The sequence below is a fragment of the Callorhinchus milii genome, unplaced genomic scaffold, assembly GCF_018977255.1.
Source record: "Callorhinchus milii isolate IMCB2004 unplaced genomic scaffold, IMCB_Cmil_1.0 Scaffold6, whole genome shotgun sequence".
Classification (NCBI taxonomy): Eukaryota; Metazoa; Chordata; class Chondrichthyes; order Chimaeriformes; family Callorhinchidae; genus Callorhinchus; species Callorhinchus milii.
The window spans coordinates 12,834,388-12,858,815 of NW_024704747.1; the positions used below are offsets into that span (position 1 = coordinate 12,834,388).

General features: G+C 46.1%; 2 protein-coding genes across 3 annotated transcripts in view; both read right to left on the reverse strand.

Moving 5' to 3' along the window:
• The window catches only part of ical1 (islet cell autoantigen 1-like), a 41,410-nt gene extending 39,210 nt beyond the window's left edge, over positions 1-2,200 (reverse strand). Inside the window, exon 1 of one of the 2 annotated variants that reach the window (XM_042336194.1) lies at positions 2,147-2,200. The gene's annotated coding sequence lies outside the window, so the exon portion shown is untranslated. Of the gene's footprint in view, positions 1-1,975 lie in introns of both variants that reach the window. The other variant, XM_007905892.2, reaches the window with a different exon arrangement.
• Positions 2,201-4,531: 2,331 nt separating this feature from the next.
• On the reverse strand, positions 4,532-22,976 carry wdr12 (WD repeat domain 12). Its single transcript, XM_007905888.2, has 13 exons — positions 22,884-22,976; positions 18,316-18,410; positions 17,409-17,503; positions 15,723-15,829; positions 14,527-14,642; positions 12,236-12,390; positions 11,333-11,378; positions 9,802-9,887; positions 9,240-9,380; positions 8,370-8,475; positions 7,258-7,390; positions 6,254-6,326; positions 4,532-5,096 (listed from the first exon to the last, which is right to left on the reverse strand). Exons 1-13 carry the CDS (start codon positions 22,973-22,975, stop codon positions 5,019-5,021), a joined length of 1,323 nt encoding a protein of 440 aa, XP_007904079.1. The 5' UTR covers position 22,976; the 3' UTR covers positions 4,532-5,018.
• Between the last annotated feature and the right edge of the window lie 1,452 nt (positions 22,977-24,428).

A 24,428-nucleotide genomic window follows, 5' to 3' on the forward strand; every position in this document is an offset into this window, starting at 1 on the left:
GATTGGCTCGTGCCAGCGCCTCCACACCTCAGGCACTGGCAGCATCAGCCTCCACACTCCACCTCACCAAGCCTGTCTGGAACCTGGTCATCTTGTTCAATCCTCAACTGTCCTTTCTCCCCCATATAATAGTATTATTATTATGATATATCCATGTCATGACCCGCCCTGCCTTCCCCCACCTCTGCAACATTACCCGACTCCGCCACTGCCTCACCCCCCCACAGGCCGCCAAAACCCTTATACACGCATCCATCACCTGAAGGCTTGACAATGGAAACTCCCTCAGTGTCGGTCTCCCCAACTCATCCCTCCACAAGCTGCAGATCATCCAGAACTTTGCAGCTCGTGTTGTCTCCTGCACCAGGCTCTGTGACCCCATCACCCCCACCCTGGCCAGCTCCACTGGCTCCCCATCTCTCAGAGGATAGAATTCAAAAACCTCATCCTCACTTTCAAGGCCTTCCACAGCCTTGCCCTCTCCTACATCTCTGACCTGCTCACCCCCTATCAACCTTTCCACTCCCTCCGCTCAGCAGGCTCTGGCCTGCTCCGTGTCTCCCGCCTGACTCACCCTTCCATCGGCGGCCGGTCTTTCAGCCTCTCTGCCCCCACTCTTTGGAACTCCATCCTGCAGTCCCTTTGCCTTGCTCCCTCTCTCGCCTCCTTCGAGGCATGACTCAAGACCTTTTTGACTGTGCTTTCTGCCGCCCTCCTACCTCTCTGCCCTCCCTCATCCCTACCCTGGCCCCGACGTTCGGGTCCTGATCACTGATTGTCCAGTGCCTTGGGATGTTCTCCTGACGTGAAAGGCGCTTTACAAATGTAATTTTGTTGTTGTTGTTGTACTACTCATGAAAAAAACGGTGCCTAATTTTTTTTTAAATTTAAACCTGCAGAACACTTTTTTGTGTTTCCTTTGAAGACCTTTTCTTACAGTTTCAAAAAGCTACACCACCTAAATTGGCCACTGCTTCTACCGATATAGGAGGCAGCCACACATATTGGATTATTTATATTGGACTATAACTGACGAAGGGTCGTGGACCGAAAACGTTGACTCACTTTCCTTTCTCTATAGATGCTGCCGGACCTGACCTGACCTGCTGAGTCTTCCCAGCAATTCCTGCTTTCGTTTCACTTTACAGTAATGTTCTGTGAAGCGCTATCGGACATCTTGAAGTTGTGATAAGACACTATATCTAATGCAGAATCATTAATATTATTGTGATAGTATTTGGTGGGATTTGGGCTACAAACGCATTTTAATTTAATAATAATAATAATCCTTGCATTTGATATAGTGCTTTTCACGTCGGGAGGACGTCCCAAAGCGCTTCACAGAATATACTGTAAAGTGAATTGACTGTATATTTGTGGGCGAAATGCGGCAGCCAATTGCGCACAGCAATGTCCCACAAACAGTCGTGGATTGAAAATGACCAATTTAATTATTGTTTTTGGTTTTGGAGGCATTATTATTAGGCTCTGTGTGGAGTAAGGAAACTTGCCCAAGGTTTCGCCCTCTGCCTGGAATTGAACTCAGGTCTCTCACTTGCAAAGCGAGTGCTCTAACCACTGAGCTACAGGACTCCACTATTTCTGGCAAACCGCCCTACAGCCCCCACTGGGCTATTGGGCTATTTTGGGCTACAAACAGATGCTAATTCCTGGGAACCTCCTGGCCGTTGGGTTTGGATCCCCCCGGACCCCGCCCCCCCCGCTCCCCCCCCGGGCCCCCCGCCCCCCTCGCTCCCCCCCCCCCCCCCCCCCCCCCGCTCCCCCGGGCCCCCCTCGCTCCCCCGCTCCCCGGCCCCCGCCCCTTGACCCCTCGCTCCCCCGGGCCCCCCGCTCCCCCGCCCCCCCCGGGCTCCTCCTGGCGCCTCCTCCCCCTCACGCGGAGCCGCTTTTGTTTTTTTATCGTTCTCCGGCCCTGGACCCTGGACCCAGGCCTCGGCGTTCTCCGGTTATTCACCTGTTCCCAGGGATACCGGGCGCCGCGCCGCGCCCCCCCCGGCAGCCGCTCCGCTCCGCTCTCCTCTCCTCGCGGCGGCTTCTTCGGGCCGGCGGTTGGGACGTGCAGCCGCTCACCGCGCGGCTGATGTCTCACAGCGGCGGAAGCCGTCCCTCGGACTCGCACTTTTACCTGGAAATCCGCTTCTTCCACAACGACCAGGATACCGCCACCGCCGTCCTCCCGCCACAGGGGGCGCTGATTACCAATCCTCCCGCCACAGGGGGCGCTGATTACCAATCCTCCCGCCACAGGGGGCGCTGTCGCCCCAGAACATTTTGGTCAACCATGTGGCTTACACGTGGCGATACCCTTTAAGAGTTCCATGTAACCCACACACACACACACACACATCTCCAGGTACTGGAACGCGCCCCCTGCTCGCCTCATTCTGGAGAGTATTAGATGTAGGCTGTTGAGAGCCAAGGCTTGGGGACCCCAGAGGGGTAATGGGGTAATTGCTGTAGTATTTTTATATACAGGGACTGCGAAGCAGGAACTACATAAAAGCTATGTTCTATTCTTCCCATCGCTCCGGGTAGAGCCACACATTGGAGATGATTATAATGGTCCTTCCTGTTCCACGTTATTCTATGTGATAAGACAAATCTGCTACAGTCCATTGCCTCTATCCAGATGGATCCGGGGGTTCAGGCAACAGATGGATATAATGATGGATTGTGGAGTCCTGTAGCTCAGTGGTTAGAGCACTCGCTTTGCAAGCGAGAGACCTGAGTTCAATTCCAGGCAGAGGGCGAAACCTTGGGCAAGTTTCCTTACTCCACATACCTAATAATAATCCCTCCAAAACCAAAAACAATAATAAATTGGTCATTTTCAATCTACGACTGTTTGTGGGACATTGCTGTGCGCAATTGGCTGCCGCGTTCGCCCACAAATATACAGTCAATTCACTTTACAGTGTGTTCTGTGAAGCGCTTTGGGACGTCCTCCTGACGTGAAAAGAGCTATATCAAATGCAAGGATTATTTATTATTATTATGGATATAATGGAACCGCTGTTCAGAGCAGCCAGATAAACCACAGGATATTTCAAGGATTCTTGCTCATTTTCTTCACTCTTAAATCGGTTAATATCATCTAGTTTTGACTAGATGATAACTAGCTCAGATCTTCACCCAATGCACAGTTCAAATTTGTGCTGGGACTGGTACAAATCCCAGTAGGTTTGGCTCTTTAGGGACATTGGTCATGTTTGTTTGAACAAATTGTCTGTGACAGAAACTAAAAGAACATGGAAAACAAGCAATTTTATCAAATAAGACAAGTGCTACCTTCCCTCCTAATCAATGCCAAAAGAATGTGAGCTTCAGTGAAAGTGTTGGGGCCAAAGCGGTCATGCAGTGTGGAAGTTATGTAGTTCTTTTGGAGCTGTGTGTTGACCACAATTTTCCAACTGTTGTTCCTGAACAATAAAGGCCAATGCTGGAGAACACTGTGTGGGATCTTAAAGGACTCTCCCAAACAGCCTCCCCTTAATTTAATAGGGAAGACTGGCCAATCACTGCACTTTGTACAGCAACACTGTCAATAAATTAACAACTTGCATTTATATAGTGCCCATCACGCTGGGTAGCATTCTGGAGCACTTCACAGTAGTGTAGTCTGACAATGAGTCAGGGGGAGAGGCAGGTGACTGTAAGTACGATTGAAAAGGACGGTCTTTAGGTGGAATAATTAAGGTGGGGAGGGTGGGGCAAGGCGGAAGGATTGAGGAAGAAAGTTCCAGTTTTGGGGCGTAGTGGCTGAAGGCATGGCCACCAATGGTGGAATGGAGGGCACGATATCAACCATCACCAATGAGTCTGAGGTCAAGCTGGATTGCCAAAGCCCCAGTGCTAGTTAACAGTGCGCACTAGTTTTCACATTCTTTAGAATATTTGCCCCAGTTTTACTATTCTAAATTGGCTCAACCTTTTTCACTTTTCTTCTGAATTTTTTGCACAATGAATCTTTATGGGAGTTATCTAACCATTACCTCACTTAGTGTGCCCAATCAGGACCAGCTCAAATAGTAAGCAGAGTACCAGCTAACACAATAGAAACAGCCTCAGTCATCATTTACAGGACAAGAGGTAGAGAGAACACTTTGAGCTGTCATACCTCGAACATGATTAAACCAGAAGCCACTTTGTGCTTGTTTATCAAAATCAAACCAAGATTGGGTCACCCATCAAGCCCAAGGCGATGGCCTTTACCATCAGTGAGACAGATGACCCAGAAGAATCAAATAAAGACTAAGGATTTCAAAAGCCGAGGTACATTACTTGGAGATTAGATCCTTGAGACGTCCTCCCGACATGAAAGGCGCTGTATAAATGGAATCTTGTTGTTGTTATTGTTGTTGAGACAGTGTCACACATGGACTATAGATGACAGCAAATGTGGGTGGCAGCAAGGAGTAAAATCAACGGTTTAGAAATCCATTGGTTCACCTAGATTGGTCAACACTTCCATTTTCTTATTTAAAAAACATTAAAAAAATTACACCACATATCTGTGCCAATTTAAAGTGTTAATTAATATTAGATTGTAAACACGGAAACATTTTAGAACCCTCTGGTTTGCATTCAACAGCTTTGCCTCAGTTTTACAAGGTTCAGGCTCTCTTTCAGTCAGGTGAAGCTTTTTGAGAAGTTCTCCCGCCATGAAACGCACTATATAAATGTCAATTGTTGTTGCTATGACCTCTGTTGTTTTATAGAGGACATCTTACCCCTAAACCTTCCGCTGGAGTACATGTAGTGATCCCAGTACCTCTATTTGGGAAGATACTTTTTTGTCTCAGTACTAATCACACACGAAAAAACAAAACACTTGAATGTCTGTAGACAGAATAAGAGCTGGAGTCAGAACAGTCATCGAGGGCAAATGGATTCTATTTGTGAGGTGGTTTAGAAAAGAATGGAAGGCAAGAATGTCCAATCAAATGTTTTGTTGCACCCGATGGTGTGTTGAGAAAAGAGGCTTCTATCCCCATCAATCAGGCTCCTTCCCCAGAGCTGGGAGTCAAGTACTTGAATGAGAATAGTTTGTTGTCGGCTCCACCACTTAGCAGCAACTGAAAGAAATGAGAAAAATAAATTATACTTTTGTGGTTTCTTCACTCATCCCAACAAGTTTAATCTGCAAGTTACCTACCATCTCCTTGTGGCACTTGTTCACCCATCCCAATCTGAGAACACAGCTGGAGTCTAAGCTTTTCCCACCACTGATCTTAAACCAGCTCCGAGGTTTACCCAACCTCAAATCGCCACTTTCTTATTCTCAGATTTACAGAGACTGTACAGCACAGAAACAGGCCACTCAGCTCAAACAGTCCGTGACGGTGTTTGTACTCCACAGGAGTATCCACCCATTCCTTTCCCCCTTCCATATCCTTCTGCCTTTTGTGTACATCTGATTTCTGCTTAAATTAATCTATACTCTGGATTCAACCACCACTTCAGACAGCGAGTTCCACATTCTCACAACACTGCTTGCTGTTCCTCTTAAATTCTCTTTTAGATCCTATGTTATACTTGTGTCTCCTGGTTACAGACTCCCGAACCAGTGGTAACAGACAATTTATGTTTAACTTTATCAAACTCTTTTATAATTTTAAACACTTCTATTAGTTCTCCATTAAACGTCTCTTTTCAAGCAAAAAACGTCCTGCCCTTTCCATTCTATCCCAATAGCAATAACCTGCCAGTCCTAGTATTATCCTCGTAAACCTACACTGTACTTTTTCTATTACTGCTATATCCTTTTTGTAGTACTGTGATCAGAATTGGACACAGGACTGCAAATGTGGTCTAAACAAGGTTATATACAAATATTATTCAAAAAGATTAGACATTTCTTTATTGACTATCCCGAACTTCTCATGAAAATGATGTATAATATTTGTACATTACTCATCGAGGCCTATAAGCACTAAAGAAATTTCAACTCTGGTATCAGCATTAATCACTCCTAAGTAAGGTGTTGCACAAAACAGATCCAGACAAAAGCTCTCTCGGTCTTGCCTCAGACCAGAACTTAACCAGAACTTCTGAAAAACGTCTCCCATTGCAGAAGGGTGCTTTCCATTACTGATAAGTATACATTTGGTCAAAGTGTACCCATTCCTACTGTGGACTGGTGCCCAAAGGAAATGGGTTGAGACTGCTTCAATGTAGCTGTCTTACTGCTTGCAGAGAGGAAACTTTTTTTCCCATCAGTTTGGTCACTTACCCCTGTCTCTGTCCAGTCTACACAGAGTACTCTGTCTTCGTGTGCATTCACGTCAAATAGAGGAGCCTTGCAACTAAAATGCAAGAAAAAAAGGCCATCAAAATCGACTTACATAAATAATTAGCATTTACACAGCGGCCTTCACACAGAATAATGTCTTGGTGTGCTTTATAATGACTGGCTCGAACATGAAGGAAGAAGGGGGTAGATGGCCATAAGCACAGTCGAAGAGGTAGGTTTTTAGTTGGAATTTAAAGGCAAATGGAGAGGTAGAGGGAGTTCCAGAAGGGCATATAGCATACATCTTCCTCTATACTAATAAAGATAAAATGTCTGTGTGTCTGTCTGTCAAGAACGCAATAACCGATTGATGTAGAGACATAATTTATACCTCAACGGAAAGGTCTTGCATTATGGAGTGTCATGGGCATATTTTTTTCGGGGATTTCCTATCGTGACCTAAACAAGCTCATCACATATGATGTGATGAGAAAAGGCCGGTTAAATGAAACTGGCTGCAAGTGTAGCTGCAACGGGTACAGTTGCAGCTACGCTTAATGCTATGCTATGTAACAAGTATTTGTGTCCAGAGTCAATCTCTGAATTAAGGTTATTTCACATGTGAAACCCGAAGTAAAAATCACACAGCAAACATTGGAATGTGCCCCTTGTAGAGATCAATAATCAGATTTAATGAATCAGAGGAAGGCTATTAAGAAGTACAGGTTTAGAGTTGGGAATTGGTCCCCACTCCTTACTCCCTCGTATGCCCTTCTCCCTCATATGGAATTGTATTCCAGCCTGAATGGGCATAAATAGGATTTATTCCAAAGTTTGGCTACGGGTGGAAATATTAGAGAGGCTACAAATAGGTCAGTTTTGTAAAATTTCCCATTATTTTACAAACTTAAAAAGTTTCCTGTCACTATTGAGCTGTGAATTCCATTTGTAGCCATAAGACTTTGAGTAAGGAAGTTAGTTACAAAATGTCCCTCTCCAATTACCTTCTTGTGTCCCAGAGCTTCACCAGTTTGTCAAAAGAACCTGAAATCAACTGATGCTCGTGGGTGGGTGACCATTTGACTGCCGTCACCCATCCATTGTGTGAAGTCATAGTGAGTAGTACTAGGGATCCATCTGAAGGAGGAAAAAAGAGAATGGAATAACGTCAGCCCTTTAGCCTTTAGTTTCACAAGTAATAAATACTTTATATGTTCAAGATAATGCAAAAAAGCAGTTAGGAGTCTGCTACCAGAGTGCCAAAGATCAGAGGTCAGAGACAACAACAACAAATTACACTTGTATAGCGCCCTTCATGCCGGAAAGATGTCCCAGGGCTCTGGACAATCAGGGGTTTTGGACCTGAGCTGGGATTTGGGGTCAGGAGGGGTAGAGGACAGGGGGGGTGGCTGAAGGCACAATCGAAGAGGAAGGTCTTTAGACGGGACCTGAAGGAGACAAGAGAGGGGGTGAGGTGGAGGGATTGCGTAATAGAGTTTCAGCGTGTGGGGGCAGAGATGCCGAATGCCCGACCACCAATGGTGGGGCGGTAAGTGCGGGGGACCTGGAGCAGGTGTCTGCCGAGCCGAGGGAGCGGACAGGCTGACATGGGGTTAAGAGGGCTTTGAAGGTGAGAACGAGGGTTTTGAACTCGATTCTCTGAGGGATGAATGAGAGACCACGCCTCTCACATTTTGAGAGGGTAACAACACATAAGAGTCCTCTTAAGAGCAAACTGTTTATCGGTCATCTTGTGGCAGGAGCGATAAAGAGGGAAGAGGTCACCTGGGCCTATTCTAGCAATCAACCAAATGTGACTATGCCCAATCGTAACTGGGAACATTGGCACTTAGAAAAGTGCCCTTTTATAAAATGTACTTTTAAGATCAGAGTTTGGACATGTAGAACTGAGATACCTAGGAACAGGCCATTCACCCCCTCAAACTTGTTCCGCCATTCTATTAGATCATAGCTGATCTGTACCTGAACTCCAGCTCCCTGCGTTGGTACCAGGATTTATGGGGTTGTTACAGGGTTTGGTTACATATAGTGGAAGCTGGAGGTGATTACAGAAATAGCACCTTGCAGGAGGCACTGCACAAACTTTTACATTTACCTTTTGAGCGCGGATCCCACAGTCGAATGTGTCTGTCTGTGCTGCCTGAGACCAGCCTTTTGCACAATGGGGAGTAAGCAAGGCAATCGAACACCTTATTTCCAGTCTGTAGAGGAGAAAGTACAGAATTTAAGAAAAATAAACCAGTGAACTCTTATTTCAGAAAGCACAAGTTGACAAAGACAATGCCCAATTTTGAAGGTCTTTTTTGGTTATGTGGGTGCAGAAACACATGCAGATACTCATCATATTGCTTAAGAATCTCCAAACTGAGGAGGAAAGTATGCACAACCCAAGTATGCACAGTGGGTTGCGTAATTCGGGAGGGTTTCAGAGCAGGTTGGCAAGAGCGAAGGCTTGGGAAACCCAGTGTGCAATGATTGGGGTACTGCTTTCCTGTGGGAAACCGTGCTTATTTTGGTTACTTTCAGATATGCCAAGGCATCAGAACCATAGGGCCCAGATTTAGGGTTGTAAAAGCAATTTCAGGACAGACACCAGATAGTACTTTTTTTACACAGAGGGTAATTAACAACTGGAATGCACTTACCAGGAAGGTTAAGGCCAGGAAGCTGGAGATGTAAGAAACAGTTTAGTGTTGTGATGGGAGGAGGGTAAGTTGAGTATTCTGGAAGAATGAGATCAAATGAGCCGAATGGCTACCTTCACCCAAATCTCTTGTGGCACCGCAGAAATTGACAGGATGAGTCCTTAAGGCCACACACAGATTGAACGGCTGCACATTTCTGCACGGAATTCTCAATATGAAAAGACCAGTTGCTTTTATGTGAATGAATGGGGTGGGGGAAGCGAATTAAGGAGAAAACCTGTCACTCAATTGAAGCCATTGAGTAAAAGGCATTGACTCACCAGTGTGGATTTATGGACCCCTGTCTCAGCATCCCAGATCCGTATTGTGTGATCCCACGAGGCACTGCAGACCTCATCAGTATCAGACCACAAGACAGAAGAAACAGCCTCACTGTGGCCTGACATTGTCATTTTAGGAGTCTGGAAAAAGGTACATCTAGGTTAAGCTAGTGAGAGAGGTCATCTAGTCAGCTAACAAGATACATACTGACCCAGCTGCTCCCTTGGCTCAGTGGGCACTGGCCTGCTTCATGTCCCTGCCATACCCACCTCACAATTAATGATCAGGCTTTCAGCTATCTGCCCACACTCCCTGAAACTCCATTCAGTCCATCTGACTTGCTCCCTCCCTCACTTCATTCAGGTCCAACTTAGGACCGCCCTTTCGGTCATCTCTCCCCTCTCCAGCCTTTTGGCTTCCACCCCAGCTTGGATGCCAAGCCAGAACTACTAAGGCCTTGATGTCCTCCCAACATGAAAGGCCCTATATAAATGTAAATTTGTAATGTATAACAAAAAATTGTATGGAAGATTTGCATTTTTACATCAAGTATTGACTTACTCTTGTTAAGCCTGGTTGGTCAATCTTCTGTTTTTTCCTCGGTCTGCACTCGGTTTCCTCTATCATTTCTTCCTCTTCACTAGGAACTAGGAGCAGATTTTGAAGAGAATTCAGGCAAATGACAAAGCAAAGGAGGCACAGCAGCGCAATGTGCAACTTCCTAACTGTAAGTCGTGTCACTGTGAAGTAAAGTGCGTTAGTGTGGCTCAGTTGGGTCTTGGAACTCATACAACCTAAGCTGACACTCCAATACAGAAATCCCCTTCTCTCTTCGATTAGAGCCATGGGATCTTTAAAGTCCACTTGAACAGGTGCAGCATTGTTGGAGGTGCCAACTTTCAGATGAGATGTAAAGCAAGATTCAGTCTGCCTGTTCAGGTCGACTTTAAAGATCCCTGGCCCTATCGAAAAGAGAAAGGAGTTTCACTCGGTGTCCTGGCCAACGATTCCCCAAATAAAATGTTTTCATTCATTTTGTGGCTGTGTATGGGACATTGCTGTGGGTAAATCAGCTGCCTCGTTCACCCCAAAACACAAACGTCACTTCATTTTACAGTATATCCTGATGTGAAAGGCGCTGTACCAAATGTAAGGATTATTATTTACAGGATTATTGTAAGTACAGAGTGTAAGAGAGGGAATAATAGTCAACACAGGTTGCATGAGCCCAGCACTGATGTCGAGGCAGACAACAGTTTACCCAGTTGCCTTTTCAGCCAGTACAGGGTTCCTGAGACACAAGTGGAAACAGTAGGTCTACACAGCAGTCTGCCCTGAGATCCTATAACCCTCTTTTCACATTCCGCATAACATGTAACATATTTTAAGATGACTAGTGCTTGATTATTATCTTGGTTGCAGTAGAGCCTTGATCTAAGACATTCATTGGGATCTAGAAAATTTTAACCCAATCTTAAAAGATCTCACAGAAAACCGGCTACAAAATTAATACTTTTTTGAAAATTTTGACAAATTCTGGATGCTTTGGTAAGGAAATAAGAGGTAGAATTTCATCCCGCCAGTAACTGAGGCCATTCCTTTAATTTCTAAGCATTTCTGTGCAAGTTTGGCTATAATAACCCCTTTTAATTATATAAGGCCTTATCACCCCTGCTCAGGTCTACTTTAAAGATCCCATGCACTAATCAAAGAGAGAACGGGATTTCTGCTGGCCAAGAATCCAGATAAAATGGATCATTGTGGGACGTTACTGTGAGCAAATTGGCTGCTGCAGGTCCTGATCCGACTGTTCAGCGCTTTGGGACATCCTCCCAACGTGAAAAGCGCTTTACAAATGTAATTTTGTTGTTGTTGTTGTTGCCGGATTCGACTGCACTTTACAGTAAAACCCGGTGAAGAGCTTTGAGATGTTTCAACAACATAATAAGGCATTATGTCAGAGCAAGTGCAATTACTATTATTGTAACATAATAGAATATCAGCTTTGGTTTAGGGTCTGGGGGAAGTCAAGATAGCTTTGGACACATACAGTGAAAAAGCAGCAAAATAGCAAACCAAACTTCTGCATTACCTGCTGACCAAATCTTTATCATCTTGTCCCAGGAGCCACTGCAAAACTAAGCAGAAGGTTTAACAATATAAATCCATGGAAACATAGACTATCTTCTATAACCACAATCAATAACAAAACCACCAAGCTATATACCAAGACTGAGGGCTTTGGGTGACCACAAATTATAACATAACAAAACTTGCATTTGATGTAACGCCTTATCATGTTGTTGAGACATCTCAAAGAGCTAAACTGTAAAGTGAATTGACTGGGGAGGAATTATAATAATAATCCTTGCCTTTGATATCGTAACTTATATCGAAACTTCTCAAAGCGCTTAACAGGATTTTACTGTGAAGTGTCGTGATTGTATACTGGTATATAAACGGGCTAACAAATTTGGGCACGTTATGGTTCCACAAACTTCCATAAGGTGAACGACCAATTTTATTTCAGAGGGTTGTTGGCCAGGACACTGGGAGAGATTCCCTTCTCTTTTCAGTGCCATGGGAACTTTAACGGTCCCTAAACATCATGAGTTCAAGTCTCAACCGACGGATGGAAGGAAATTGATTTATTTAATAATTCTCCACAGCACTGAATGGAGCAGTCACATCTATCCAATTTCCCACACATCTGTGACAGCCGATAGGTAGAGAAAAGCCTCCTCAAAGACACCATTACTTTATTTTAAGAACTTGGGGCTGGAGTTGCAGAACATAACAAGCTAAGAACATAAACCTCTATAGCATAATGGTCTATGGGGGCTCAGCAACCTCTCCTACACTGCACTGCCATTTCCCAATCTGCCTTGTCCTAAAACACCTTAGGAATACCAACCCGGAGAAACAAGCTAGTCTGCACACCTAGACTGAGGCAGTCCCAAACTGGACAGTTAATAATCACAACTGCGTAACTCACTTTGGTCCTCGTACCATCCACAGAGATTGAATCAACGCTCCCAGCATGTCCGCGACAGGAATGCAAGGCTTTTAGTTTATTCTTTTCACAATTCCATTCCCACATAATAATGGTCTGGTCCTGGGAGGCACTGAGTAGCAAATTGGAGGTTCCATCTAACAGAAAGAAGAAATGCAAAAACCTTAGAAACTGAATCACCCTAGGGAGCATCACTTTCTTTACACCATTTTGCTTTAAAATGTACAATTAAATGGTCAATGCAATAAGCAATCTGATCAGCTTTTTTCCTTTTATAATAATAATAATCCTAACGTTTAATATGGTGGCATATTGCGCGGTCGAGATGTCTCAAACACCTTTACAGGTCTTTATCGTGAAATGTAGCGACTGAGTATTTGTAGGTGAAGGCAGCAGCCAATTTGCACACAGCAATGCCCACAAATACCCATAAAGTGAATGACCAATTTTATCTGTGGGATTGTTGGCCAGGACACCAGGATAATCTCCCTTCAATTCTCAAATAGTGCCTTGGGATCTTTAGCAACATGCCTTCCTAAATAACCGCAGTCCTGTCTGCCTGTGCAGGTGGACATTAAAGATCCTATGGCAATAGGAGTCCTGTAGCTCAGTGGTTAGAGCACTCGCCTTGCAAGTGAGACACCTGGGTTCAATTCCAGGCAGGGCGAAACCTTGGGCAAGTTTCCTTACTCCACGCGCCTAATAATAATCCCTCCAAAACAAAACAATAATTAAATTGGTCATTTTCAATCAATGACTGTTTGTGGGACACTGCTGTGTGCAATTGGCTGCCGCATTTCCCCCACAAATATAGTCAATTCACTTTACAGCATATTCTGTGAAGCACTTTGAGACGTCTAGAATATGTGAAAAGCACTATATCAAATGCAATGCAAGGATCATTATTATTATTACTCAAAAAGACAAGAGTGTTTATCCCGGTGTTCTGGTCAGCAAGTCCCATGATAAAATTGGTAATTTACCTTATGGCTCTTTGTGCGGCAGTGTTGCGCACAGACTGGCAGATGTGTTTGCCAACAAATACCCAGTCACTACACTTCACAGTAAAATCCTGTGAAGGGCTTTGAGACGGCTCAATGACATGATAAGATGCTACACCAAATACAAAGAATATTATTATAATGTTCACCCATGGCGTAATATGGGTTTCTACCACAAGAGACCGTCAGTGAGTTACATTGAGCAGCAGAACCTCGAGCTCTGGTCTGCTATGGGAGCCCCTTTATAATGGGTTGTAATTCAGTGCGGCTGTCTGTCAGCACTGCTAGGGTTGTCAAGCTACTGCCACGCTGTGTGCATAATGCTATATGGCTAATGGTGACTGCTCTGCAAACATTTCCAATGGTTGTTGGGGACCCCCCTGGCTCCGGGAAGTTCTCTGCACTCTGGGAAGCCAGTCAGTCAGCACCAGAGGTGTGTTGTATACTGTATACTGTGGGTCCATGGTGTGCTAAATATGTTAAATGCCAAACCTGAAGCACTGTATAGAGGGGCCGCAACGTAACAGAAAAATGCTTTGTTCAGTAATAATGTAATTTGCTCAACATTTCTGCCAAATACATTATGGATGACTAGTGCTGCGGCATTTTAAATAATAAAATAACACTGCATTTAATGACATTGAAACATTTTAAAGCACTTCCTTTGAAATGCGGTGAACATTGTTATATAGGCAAAATACAGCTTTTTATAACTCTTTGAGATCGAGTAATGGGGGAATAATGTCGAAATGAATGCGTGAGAGAAGGGAACAGAGGGATATGGAAGAGGGGATAGGGAGGGGTGGAGGCTCACGTGGAATAAAAACACTGGCAAGGGATTAGTTTGACCAAACAATAATAATTATAATAATCCTTATCAGGTCATTGAGACATCTCAATGCACTTCACAGAATATATATTGTAAAGTACATTGACTGTATATTTTGTGGGCAAAATCCAGCAGCCAATTGCCCACAGCAGTGTTCCACGTGAATTGAGTACCCAATTTTTTTTGAGGAGATATTAACTCTGAAAAGCGTTCCACCAATCGACAAACAACCGGGTTCCTACATGCTGCTAGGTAAACAGAGGCGTGTGGAGTAAGGAAACTTATATATTCTAGTAAGGAATATGCCTAAGGGTTCACCCTGCCCTGGAATTGAACCCAGGTCCTCTTGTTTGTGAGACAAGAACACTAACCACTATGTTACGGGACTCTACAAATGGTCTGCTTCCATGGTATACTGTCGGTATATCTGATAGATCACTCACCTTTCTTGATCCAAGCTACGTCTTTTACTACTTCATTGTGCCCAGCAACAGCCATGAGTGGCCGGCCATCCACAGACCAAATCCGGGCCGTTTTATCGTATGAACCCGTGAGAATCCTGAGAGGCCGGAAATTAAAATGTTTAAATTGTTGAACAGTAGGGAAGTATAAAAAATTCTAAATAGATAGGCAGATTGACAATCGATTCCAATAACGTCTGCCGCTGGAAGTGACAACAATTGGTCCCATTATAGTATACTTCAGGTCAGTATAAAACGCAAAAGGTATACAAAATGTTTATAACAAATGAACCCAAAAGGCTGTGGATGCTGGATCCATTCAAATTTTCAAGACAGAGGTGGATAGATATTTGTGAGGTAAGGGTATCAAGAGATATGGGGAAAGGGCAGGTAATTGGGAGTTGACATACAACAACAACAAGATTTCATTTATAGAATGCCTTTCACGTCGGGAGGACGTCCCAAGGCGCTGGACAGTTGGGTCGGGACCCGAGCAGGGGGGAAATGGTGAGGGGAGGGAAGGGAGGGAGCGAGGAGGGGGTAGAGAGTTGAGAGGGGAGCTGAAGGCACAGTCGAAGAGAAAGGTCTTGAGACCGGCCTTGAAGGAGGAAAGGGAAGAAGCAAGGCGAAGGCACTGGGGGATGGAGTTCCAGATCAGCCATGATCTTATAGAATGGCGAAACAGGCTCGAGGGGCTGAATGACCTACTCCTGTTCCTACACATGTATATATATATATATAAAAATATATATGCAGATTGTGCAGTACATTCTGACGCTAACTGGGTGGCTCCTGTGCACAATAGGCTTTGCTGAGTCCCAGTTTGTGAGAGCTACTGTTCTATATCACAAATTGCTTGTATATATCCCGCTCCTGTCACTGCAGGAGGACTCCTAAGACGCCCGAGTCCTTGCTTTTAACACAACATCTGCTTTTAAGAGGCCAAACAACTGCATTATATCAGGATCCGACTGTGCTATTTGAGAACAGTCCACCATCTTATTTAATCGGGTAAGAATAAGACAAACACAAAAGCCTAAGGTCTGTTATTATTCACAGGGCAAAGTTTAACTAGGATCCAGAAACATTTAACTTGAGGGTTGGAGGGGGAAGAAGCAAGGAGCCCCACCGCTTGACACCAATTACCCAAAAGAATTCAGCAGTTCTTCAGGTCTCACCATTCTCCTTCCGCCTCCACAGCACTGACCCAGTCATCATGGAATATGCACTCTTCTGGTTGAGGAGCAGCATACCTCTCCACGTACTCTATCTCAACTACCTCTTCCTATCAAAGTGCAGAAGAAAGAAATAATCAAAGCGAGGCCAAATTTTTTTGCTTTTCGATTCAGGCTCCAACCAGCTCAACTCTGGGAAACAAAATCTTTCTGAATATTAATTTTAATTTCTGAATATCAAAATAATTATCAACACAGGATGGCTCATTCATCTTTGAAGTGCAGTAACTAAAGGAGATCACCACCGCCCAATATTTACTCTCTATAATTCCTTCCCCAGCATTGTGCTATAATTACTGTTACTCTAGTGTTAACACATTATCATTCTGATAATAATCATTCTTACATTTGATATAGCGCCTTATCACGTCATTGAGATGTCTCAAAGCGCTTCACAGAATATACTGTAAAACGTAGTGACCATATGTTTGTGGGCAAAACGCGGCAGCCAATTGCGCACAGTAGTGTCCCACTGACAGTCGTGGATTGAGTGATCAAATTATTATTTCTATTAATTATTATAATATTTCTAAACCTCTGGAACTCCCTGCCTCATTCCTTCCACCTCACCCACCCCACCGAATTTGCCCCTCTTCAAATTGCACCTGAAGACCTTCCGCATCGACCGTGCCTATGTTCACCTCCCCCCCACACACTCCCTCTCCCTCCCCAGCTCAGCGGCAAGCTCTGCTGCTGTCCGGTGCTTCAAGACGCTACACTGTGTGAGTTGTTGTTGGTTTTACGGATCAGAGCAAGGAAGGTGTGACTTATAGAATGTGATGAAAACAATGTACGGCTCTTTCTTCCCTTCTGAAACCTCCCCCTTAACATAAATGTAAAACAGGGAGTTTCCTCGCACAGAGTCTCACGAAGCTAAGCTTATGGACAGGTATGTGGTTCTCCTCACAGGTTCTGAACTTTGTGGGCTCCAGCCCCACATCGACATCACAGTCTAGGCTGACTCTCTAGTGCATTAAAGGAAGTACCGTCCTTCGTTAAACCAAAGTCCCATCTGCCCTTCAAGTGAACATTCAAAGATCCTGTGGTACTAATAATAATAATTTTTGCATTTGATAGAGGGCTTTTCACGTCTTCTAGACGTCTCAAAGCACTTCACAGAATAGAGTGTAAAGTGAATTGACTGTATATTTGTGGGCAAAGGCTGTGCTGTTTGAGAAGAGAGTTTCGCCAGGTTTTCTAACCTTTAATTTTTGGATAAAATTGGACATTCACTTCATGGCTGTCTGTGGGGCATTGCTGTTCACAAATTGGCTACTATGTTTGCCTACAAATAAGTCAGGAGGACTTCTCAAAGCACATCACAGGATAGACTATAAAATGACTATTTTGTAGCTGAAAGTGGCAAACAATTTGTGCACAGCAATGTCCCCACAAACAAAGATGAATTGAATAAACAAATTTATCTGAGAGACTGTTGGCCAGAACCTGGGATAAACTTCTTGCTCTTTTCAAAGATTACCACTGGATGTTGAACATACAACCAAGTACTCAAAGACTAACGCGCTAACAACTGAGCCAGGCTGACACACTAACAACTGAGCCCATCTCCTTCTAGCTGCAGTATACAAAGTCTAATGTTAACCTGCTTCACAATCACAGATGATTTACCGTTGAGATGCTTTCCAGTTCCATGTGCTTTCCCAGTGGTAACCGCAGGAATTGGCCCTTGACGAGAAAGTCAAACTCCACATGTTTATGATTGTCTGTAAAAGGTACAAAAGAAAATAGTTATGCCTGTAAACACTCCATCCCGTGTGCACAAATTCTCCCCACCCCACAAACTGGGATTTATACAATCTAAGATGACAGTCCAATGCCATACTGGGAATTTGCTGCATTGTTGGAGGCGACGTCTTTCGAACGAGGCATTAAACTGAATTAAAAGTCTGCTTGTGTAGGTCTACGTTAAAAATCCCATGGCTCTATCCAGAAAGAAAAGTGAGTTTCTCCTGGTGTTCTTGCCAACAACCCACCAATAATATTGGTCATTGACTTCATGGCTGTTTGTGAAACATTACTGTGTGCAACTGGCTGCCTTGTTGACCTACAATAAAGCAGCCAGTTGCACACAGTAATGTCTCACAATGTTTAGCTGCTTAAACTCCACTCTCTGGAAGTCCCCCAAACTTTGGCTCTTGTTAACCTGTGGCTAATCTGAGATTAGGTGCGCAGGATGCATCCCTCTGGGAAAAGAGTACTGATTTTATTCCAAACAAAGGGAAATTCACGTGCATATATAGAAATCGCAGGGGAGTTGGTTCAGACTCTTAAGCAAGCTGATGGATTTCCAGGTGTGTCGAACACCTGTCTGATCAAAGGAAAACTCATTTAAAGTGGGACATTTAAATGGCTTTGGACCCAGGTTACTTGGGTGAAGAGGTGGATTTTAAAGCTCACTATAAGATTAGGTCCTAAGGATTCATTTAATATAAAGGACACAATCAATGAACACCAGCTAGTTCACTTCAACTGGTAAATAACCAGCTAGCCGCTATGTTGAAGCATATAGACTCACCATTTTTTGCCTCCAGTAGCTTGTTAATAACATTGCTGAGTTCAACTATTTCAGAATCGGCTGGCACAGAGAACGGTATGTCATCGATTTCATATCTGTATGTAGAAACACAATGTTTATTATTAGAACAAGAACAACTTCCTTTTTATTGCCTCTCTCTTCCCACCTCATTACTCTTTCCCCATCTACTGGAGCTGGAGAGGCTGCTCTGGAAGGATCTCCAGGAAGGTCTGTGCTGATCAAGAATATCACTGATTGACTGCTTGATTGATGACAATAGCAATTTTACATTAACACAGAAGGACCATCAGAAGGACATCTGAACATTCTTCACAGAGTCAATTAGAAGTCCACGCTGGGGGAGGAAAGGTGACCAAAAAGGTGACTTCGGGTTGGACTTCCAGAGATTGGAGCAGATGGCTGAAATCTTGCCCAATGATGGTGGTGTGGGTTGGACAAAGAGACATGAAGCAGGCAGGTCTTAGGTGAGCAGAGGGTAAGCGACTAGGATGGCAGGATAGCAGGTCACAGTGAAGCTGTGAACACCTTGATCCCCCCCACCCGTTCAGCATCCAGCCCTGTTCCTTTTGAAGTCCTCTGAGACGTTCCCCTACCTGAGGGCCATTATACAAATGCAAGTTGCTGTTACAGTTAAATGGAGCTATTCAGATAGAATTAACACTTTGAAGAACTTAAGAGCTTCCTCCCCACATCTCACATCAAAACTCAGTGGTGGGTGGGAAGAACACATATACCCAGCCCTGAAGCAAATATCTTTACAAGGCAACAACAACAAAATTATATTTGTATAGAGCCTTTCAGGTCGGGAGGACCAACACTGAGTTAGGGTCGGGATCGGGGAGGGTGAAGGGCAGGAGGACGATCGAAGGCACGATCGAAGAGGAGGGTCTTGAGATGGGTTTTGAAGGAGGCAAGGGAGGGGCCTAGGCGGAGGAACTCCTGGATGGAGTTCCAGAGGGTGGGGGTGGAGTGGCTGAAGGCCCGCCCGCCAATGGTGGGATGGATGAGGCGGGGGATGTGAAGCAGGCTGAAGCCCGCTGAGCGGGGGGAGAGGGCAGGTTGATAGGGGATTCAGAGGTAAGGGAGAGCAATAATAATAATCCTTGCATTTGATATAGCGCTTTTCACGTCGGGAGGACGTCCCAAAGTGCTTCACAGAACACACTGTAAAGTGAATTGACTGTATATTTGTGAGGCAATGAAGGGCTTTCAAAGTGAGGACCAAGACCTTGAATTGTATTCTGTGTGATGGGAAGCCAGTCGAGTCAAGCGAGGATGGGGCCACTGAGCCTGGTACAGGAGAGGACACGGGCCTCAGAGTTCTGGATGATCTGCAGCCTACGGAGGAAGGAGTTGAGGAGGCCGACAAGCAGGGAGTTGGCATAGTCAAGCATGGTTATAATGAAGGCATGTATGAGAGTTTCGCAGCCTGAGGGCTGAGGCAGTGGTTGAGTCGGACAATGTTATGTAGGTAGGGAAAGGCAGGGATGTGGGGGAGAAAGGACAGTTGAGGGTCGAACAAGCCGTCTAGGTTCCTGACTAGTTTGGTGATATGGAGTGTGCATCCATGGATGCTGATGCTGAGGTGCGGAGGCGCTGGCGAGAGCCAATCAGGAGAACATTGGTCTTGCTGACGTTCAACTGTAGAAAGTTGGCTCTCATTCAGGATTTGATGTCTGATAGGCAGACTGATCAGGGTGGTTTTGGCTGCTGAGGTCCAGATACCCTATTTGAGAAAGGTCTGCGTGTCGCATAAGCAACATTTTTGTGATTCCCTTCCAGAAACATATCAACATTTACCCGGCACCTTTTCACGTTGGCAGGACGATTCAAAGCATTCAACACTGCCGGCTGAGCACCTGAGCTGGGGGTGGGAGGAATGTGGAATGAGGAGGGGAAAAGATGACTGAAAGCTTGATCAGTTAGGTCTTGATGCGCCCTGAAAGAGGGGAGGGAGGGAGCAAGTCAGAGGGACTGGGGGCAAAATGCCAATGGTGGGGCATATGGGGTGCAAGCCGATGTTCACTCGGTAAAGGGAACAGCTGTGTCGGGAGATTGTACAGGTAGGATGTAGTAGTGAAAAGTAAACCTGCGGAACAGCCTCTCCCGGGAGACGGTTGAAGCAGGAAATGTTGATTTGTTTAAACATAGATTAGATAGTTTTCTTTTAGGAAATGAATATAGTACATCGGTAGTTTGGGACATATGTGCATGTGACTGCCAGGAAGGTGGCACTCAAAGGGTGTAGAAATCTGGAATTCTCTTCCCAAAAAGGCTGTGAATGCAGGATCCATTCACATCTTTAAGAGTGAGGTTGATAGATTTTTGGTAAGTCAGGGTAATAAGGGATATGGTGAGAAAGCGGGAAATTGGAACCGAAAGGATTAGTTGAGGTACAGATCAGCCATGATCTAATTAAATGGCGGAACAGGCTTGAAGGGCCGAATGGCCTACTCCAGTTTCTATGAAGGTGGAAGGCGAACTCGATGGATCTTGGTCTTTTTTTCATCTAACATTTCTTATGTTCTTATGTTAGGGTGGGGAGTGCGGTCCCCACCGCGGCAGCCAAGGGAGGCTCTGATCATCTGTCCTGGCAGTGAATCACAAAATGCCGTCCTCACTTCTCTCTCTCTCTTCGTTTCTCTCCCTCTCAGTCACTCTCTTCCTCAGCACCACACACCCACTCTCTCTCCCTCAATCACTCTTTGCTTTACTTCCGTTTCTTTCTCTCCAAATGCTCTCTCACCCTCTCTGTCAATCACTATCACTCTCTTTCCCCACACCTCTCTGGCAGCAGAAACGGTCGCTCTCCCGGTCTTGGGACACATTGAGGCAACTACCGGAATTATATCCACTCGTCATGCTGCGCCTCCCAACTGCTAGTGCCTTCCGCTGCCATGACAGGAAGTTTGCCTGGGATGGATAGGTTGGAAATGGTCTTAGGCCAGATTAAATCATCCACCAGACTGGAGGCAGCCCCCTAATGGACCACGCTGCATTAGATCAAGACTTGCTAGTCTGGGATACACATTGGATCATAGTTTGGTAGAGGCATGTAGATTGTGTCTCTTAAAAAAATGCAAAATACTGCAGATGCTGGACATCTGAAACAAAAACAGAAGCTGCTGAGCACACTCAGCAGGTCAGGTTAGGTCAGCATCGAAAGGAAAGTGAGTCAACGTTTTGGGTCCACGACCCTTCTGATGAAAGGGTCGCGGACATGAAACGTTGACTCAATTTCCTTTCTCCATAGATGCTGCCTGACATGCTGAATGTTTGTTCCCAGTGACTTCTGATTGTATCTCTAGTCTGGTATAAACATGTAGACCATGTGTTGCTAGTTTCAGCCACTACGTCCCAAGTCTATGGAACTCACTGCCTCAATCTCTTCGTCTTCCAATTTTCTGATCACACGCGAAGCAGACTTTCCTCTTCAATCATCACCTCAACTCTCTCCCCAGCTCAGCAGCAAGCTACACCACTGTTAAGCACTCCAAGAAGCTAACGCATGTGAAGGGCACTGTTTAAATGCAAGTTGTTTTTGTTGGTATAAACATGCAGATGGCGTCTCTCGTCTGGTGTAAACAGAGACATGACCTATATGTTTACATGGGTCTCTAGTCTGATATAAGAATGTAGATGATGCCCGTCTAGTCTGGGATAAGAGTGTGGATCATGTCTCTCTGCTCTAGTAAACACAGATGTGATCTGCAGCTTCCATGCGCCTCCAGCATGTTTCCATCCTAAACGGTGTTGGGTGCTGAGTGTGGCTGAGGTCGGTGGTGGGCGATGGTAGTGAGGCTGAGGGTTTGTGGAGGGGGTGAGGGGGAGGCCCTCGCTGTGGAGGGGGTGAGGGGAGGCCCTCGCTGTGGAGGGGGTGAGGGGAGGCCCTCGCTGTGGAGGGGGTGAGGGGGAGGCCCTCGCTGTGGAGGGGGTGAGGCCCTCGCTGTGGAGGGGGTGAGGGGAGGCCCTCGCTGTGGAGGGGGTGAGGAGGAGGCCCTCGCTGTGGAGGGGGTGAGGAGGAGGCCCTCGCTGTGGAGGGGGTGAGGGGAGGCCCTCGCTGTGGAGGGGGTGAGGGGAGGCCCTCGCTGTGGAGGGGGTGAGGGGAGGCCCTCGCTGTGGAGGGGGTGAGGCCCTCGCTGTGGAGGGGGTGAGGGGAGGCCCTCGCTGTGGAGGGGGTGAGGAGGAGGCCCTCGCTGTGGAGGGGGTGAGGAGGAGGCCCTCGCTGTGGAGGGGGTGAGGGGAGGCCCTCGCTGTGGAGGGGGTGAGGGGAGGCCCTCGCTGTGGAGGGGGTGAGGAGGAGGCCCTCGCTGTGGAGGGGGTGAGGGGAGGCCCTCGCTGTGGAGGGGGTGAGGAGGAGGCCCTCGCTGTGGAGGGGGTGAGGGGAGGCCCTCGCTGTGGAGGGGGTGAGGGGAGGCCCTCGCTGTGGAGGGGGTGAGGGGGAGGCGGTGATGGGCCGAGTCCGGCGCTCTCCTTTTCCCCCTGACGCCGCTGCATGGCGGAGAGGAGGGTCGGCGGCAGCGGGTGTCCGGCGCGGAGCCACTCACCTGTTGCTGTGGGTGTGGAAGCGAGCCTGCACCTGGGACATGGCGGCCGGCGGGTGGGGGGAAGGGCAGTGAGCGGCGCCGCCACCGCGCATGCGTCTCAGGCAACCGCAGCCGCGTGTCACAGAGGCGAGCACACCACGTGGCCGCCAGGCGCAACCAGCCGCACGCCGACCCGACCCGACCCTCCCCTCCCGCCCACATCACTTTTTCTGCTATCCACTCAGTGGCGTTTGATGCCGCGGTGCCGCCATGATGGGCCCTGTGGCCCAGTAACCCGCACATTCACTGACACCGAACTCACCGCAACTCCCGCTGCTCTGGCGGTTACCGGAGAAGGCTGCAGATTAATGGCTGTATTTCTCTGATGACTTTATAATGTTGTTCTCGCTTACAGTTTGTTGCTGAGCTCAGGACAGAGCAAAACTGAAGTTGTTTTGACGATGAGAATGGCTTTCACGGTTTGGAAGTTCGTCAGTAAAGCAACAGCTCCGCTTTTTTTATACCGAATGTTGTAGTGGATCAATAATAATAATAATAATAATCCTTGCATTTGATATAGCGCTTTTCACGTCGGATGACGTCCCAAAGCGCTTCACAGAATATACTGTGAAGTGAATTGACTGTATATTTGTGGGCGAACGCGGCAGCCAATTGCACACAGCAATGTCCCACAAACAGTCGTAGATTGAAAATGACCAATTTATTATTGTTTTTGGTTTTGGAGGGATTATTATTAGGCTCTGTGTGGAGTAAGGAAACTTGCCCAAGGTTTCACCCTCTGCCAGGAATTGAACTCAGGTCTCTCACTTGCAAAGCGAGTGCTCTAACCACTGAGCTACAGGACTCCACGGTCAGACATTAAACACGAGAAATCAAATGGAAGGGTATTTCGGGGATGATTTTTTCTAACCAGGGATTCTTTCAGAGACTTTTTTAGCCCCGGACACAATACCTCATCCAGGACTGTCCCCGGAAATCAGGGACGTATAGTCAGTCACTTTATCTTTGTTGCGATGCACATGACCAACGGCACTTATTGCTTGTGCACTTAGTTTCAGCAGATATAAGCGTTTGGGAGGATGTTTGAGGGAGGGTGAGAGGGGAAGGGAGGTTACAAATGAACTGGGAGGCATAAATCATACAATGATTAACATTTATATTGCACTTTGTCCAGGACGTCCCAAAGCGCCCAAGCCCTGGCTCCGTACCCAAGCTGGGGAATGGAAGCCAAGGAGGAATGTGGGAGGGGAAAGATGGCTCGAAGAATGAGCGAAGAAGTCTTGAGATAGACCTTGAATGAGGTGAGGGAGACTGCAAATTGGAGGGAATCTGGATTTAAGTTCCAAGAGAATGAGGGCAGCCGGGCTGGAACCCTGCCTGCAGATAATAATACTTTCATTTGATATAGCATTGTTGAGACATCTCAAAGCGCTTCCCAAGATATAAGTGCATTGACAGTGTATTCTGTGGGTGAAACACGAGAGCCAATTGCATACATGCGGCCAGGTTGGTAATAATTTGAAGTTACAATAAATAATCCATGCA

Coding starts and splice junctions, on each gene's coding strand:
- wdr12 (XM_007905888.2), bottom strand. CDS start 22,975: ATGCGCGGTGGCGGCGCCGCTCACTGCCCTTCCCCCCACCCGCCGGCC. Junction 14,643..15,722: donor GTGGAGGCGGAAGGAGAATG/GTGAGACCTGAA, acceptor CCGGCCTCTCAG/GATTCTCACGGGTTCATACG. Junction 7,391..8,369: donor GTGGGATCCGCGCTCAAAAG/GTAAATGTAAAA, acceptor TTCCTCCTTCAG/ATGGATCCCTAGTACTACTC.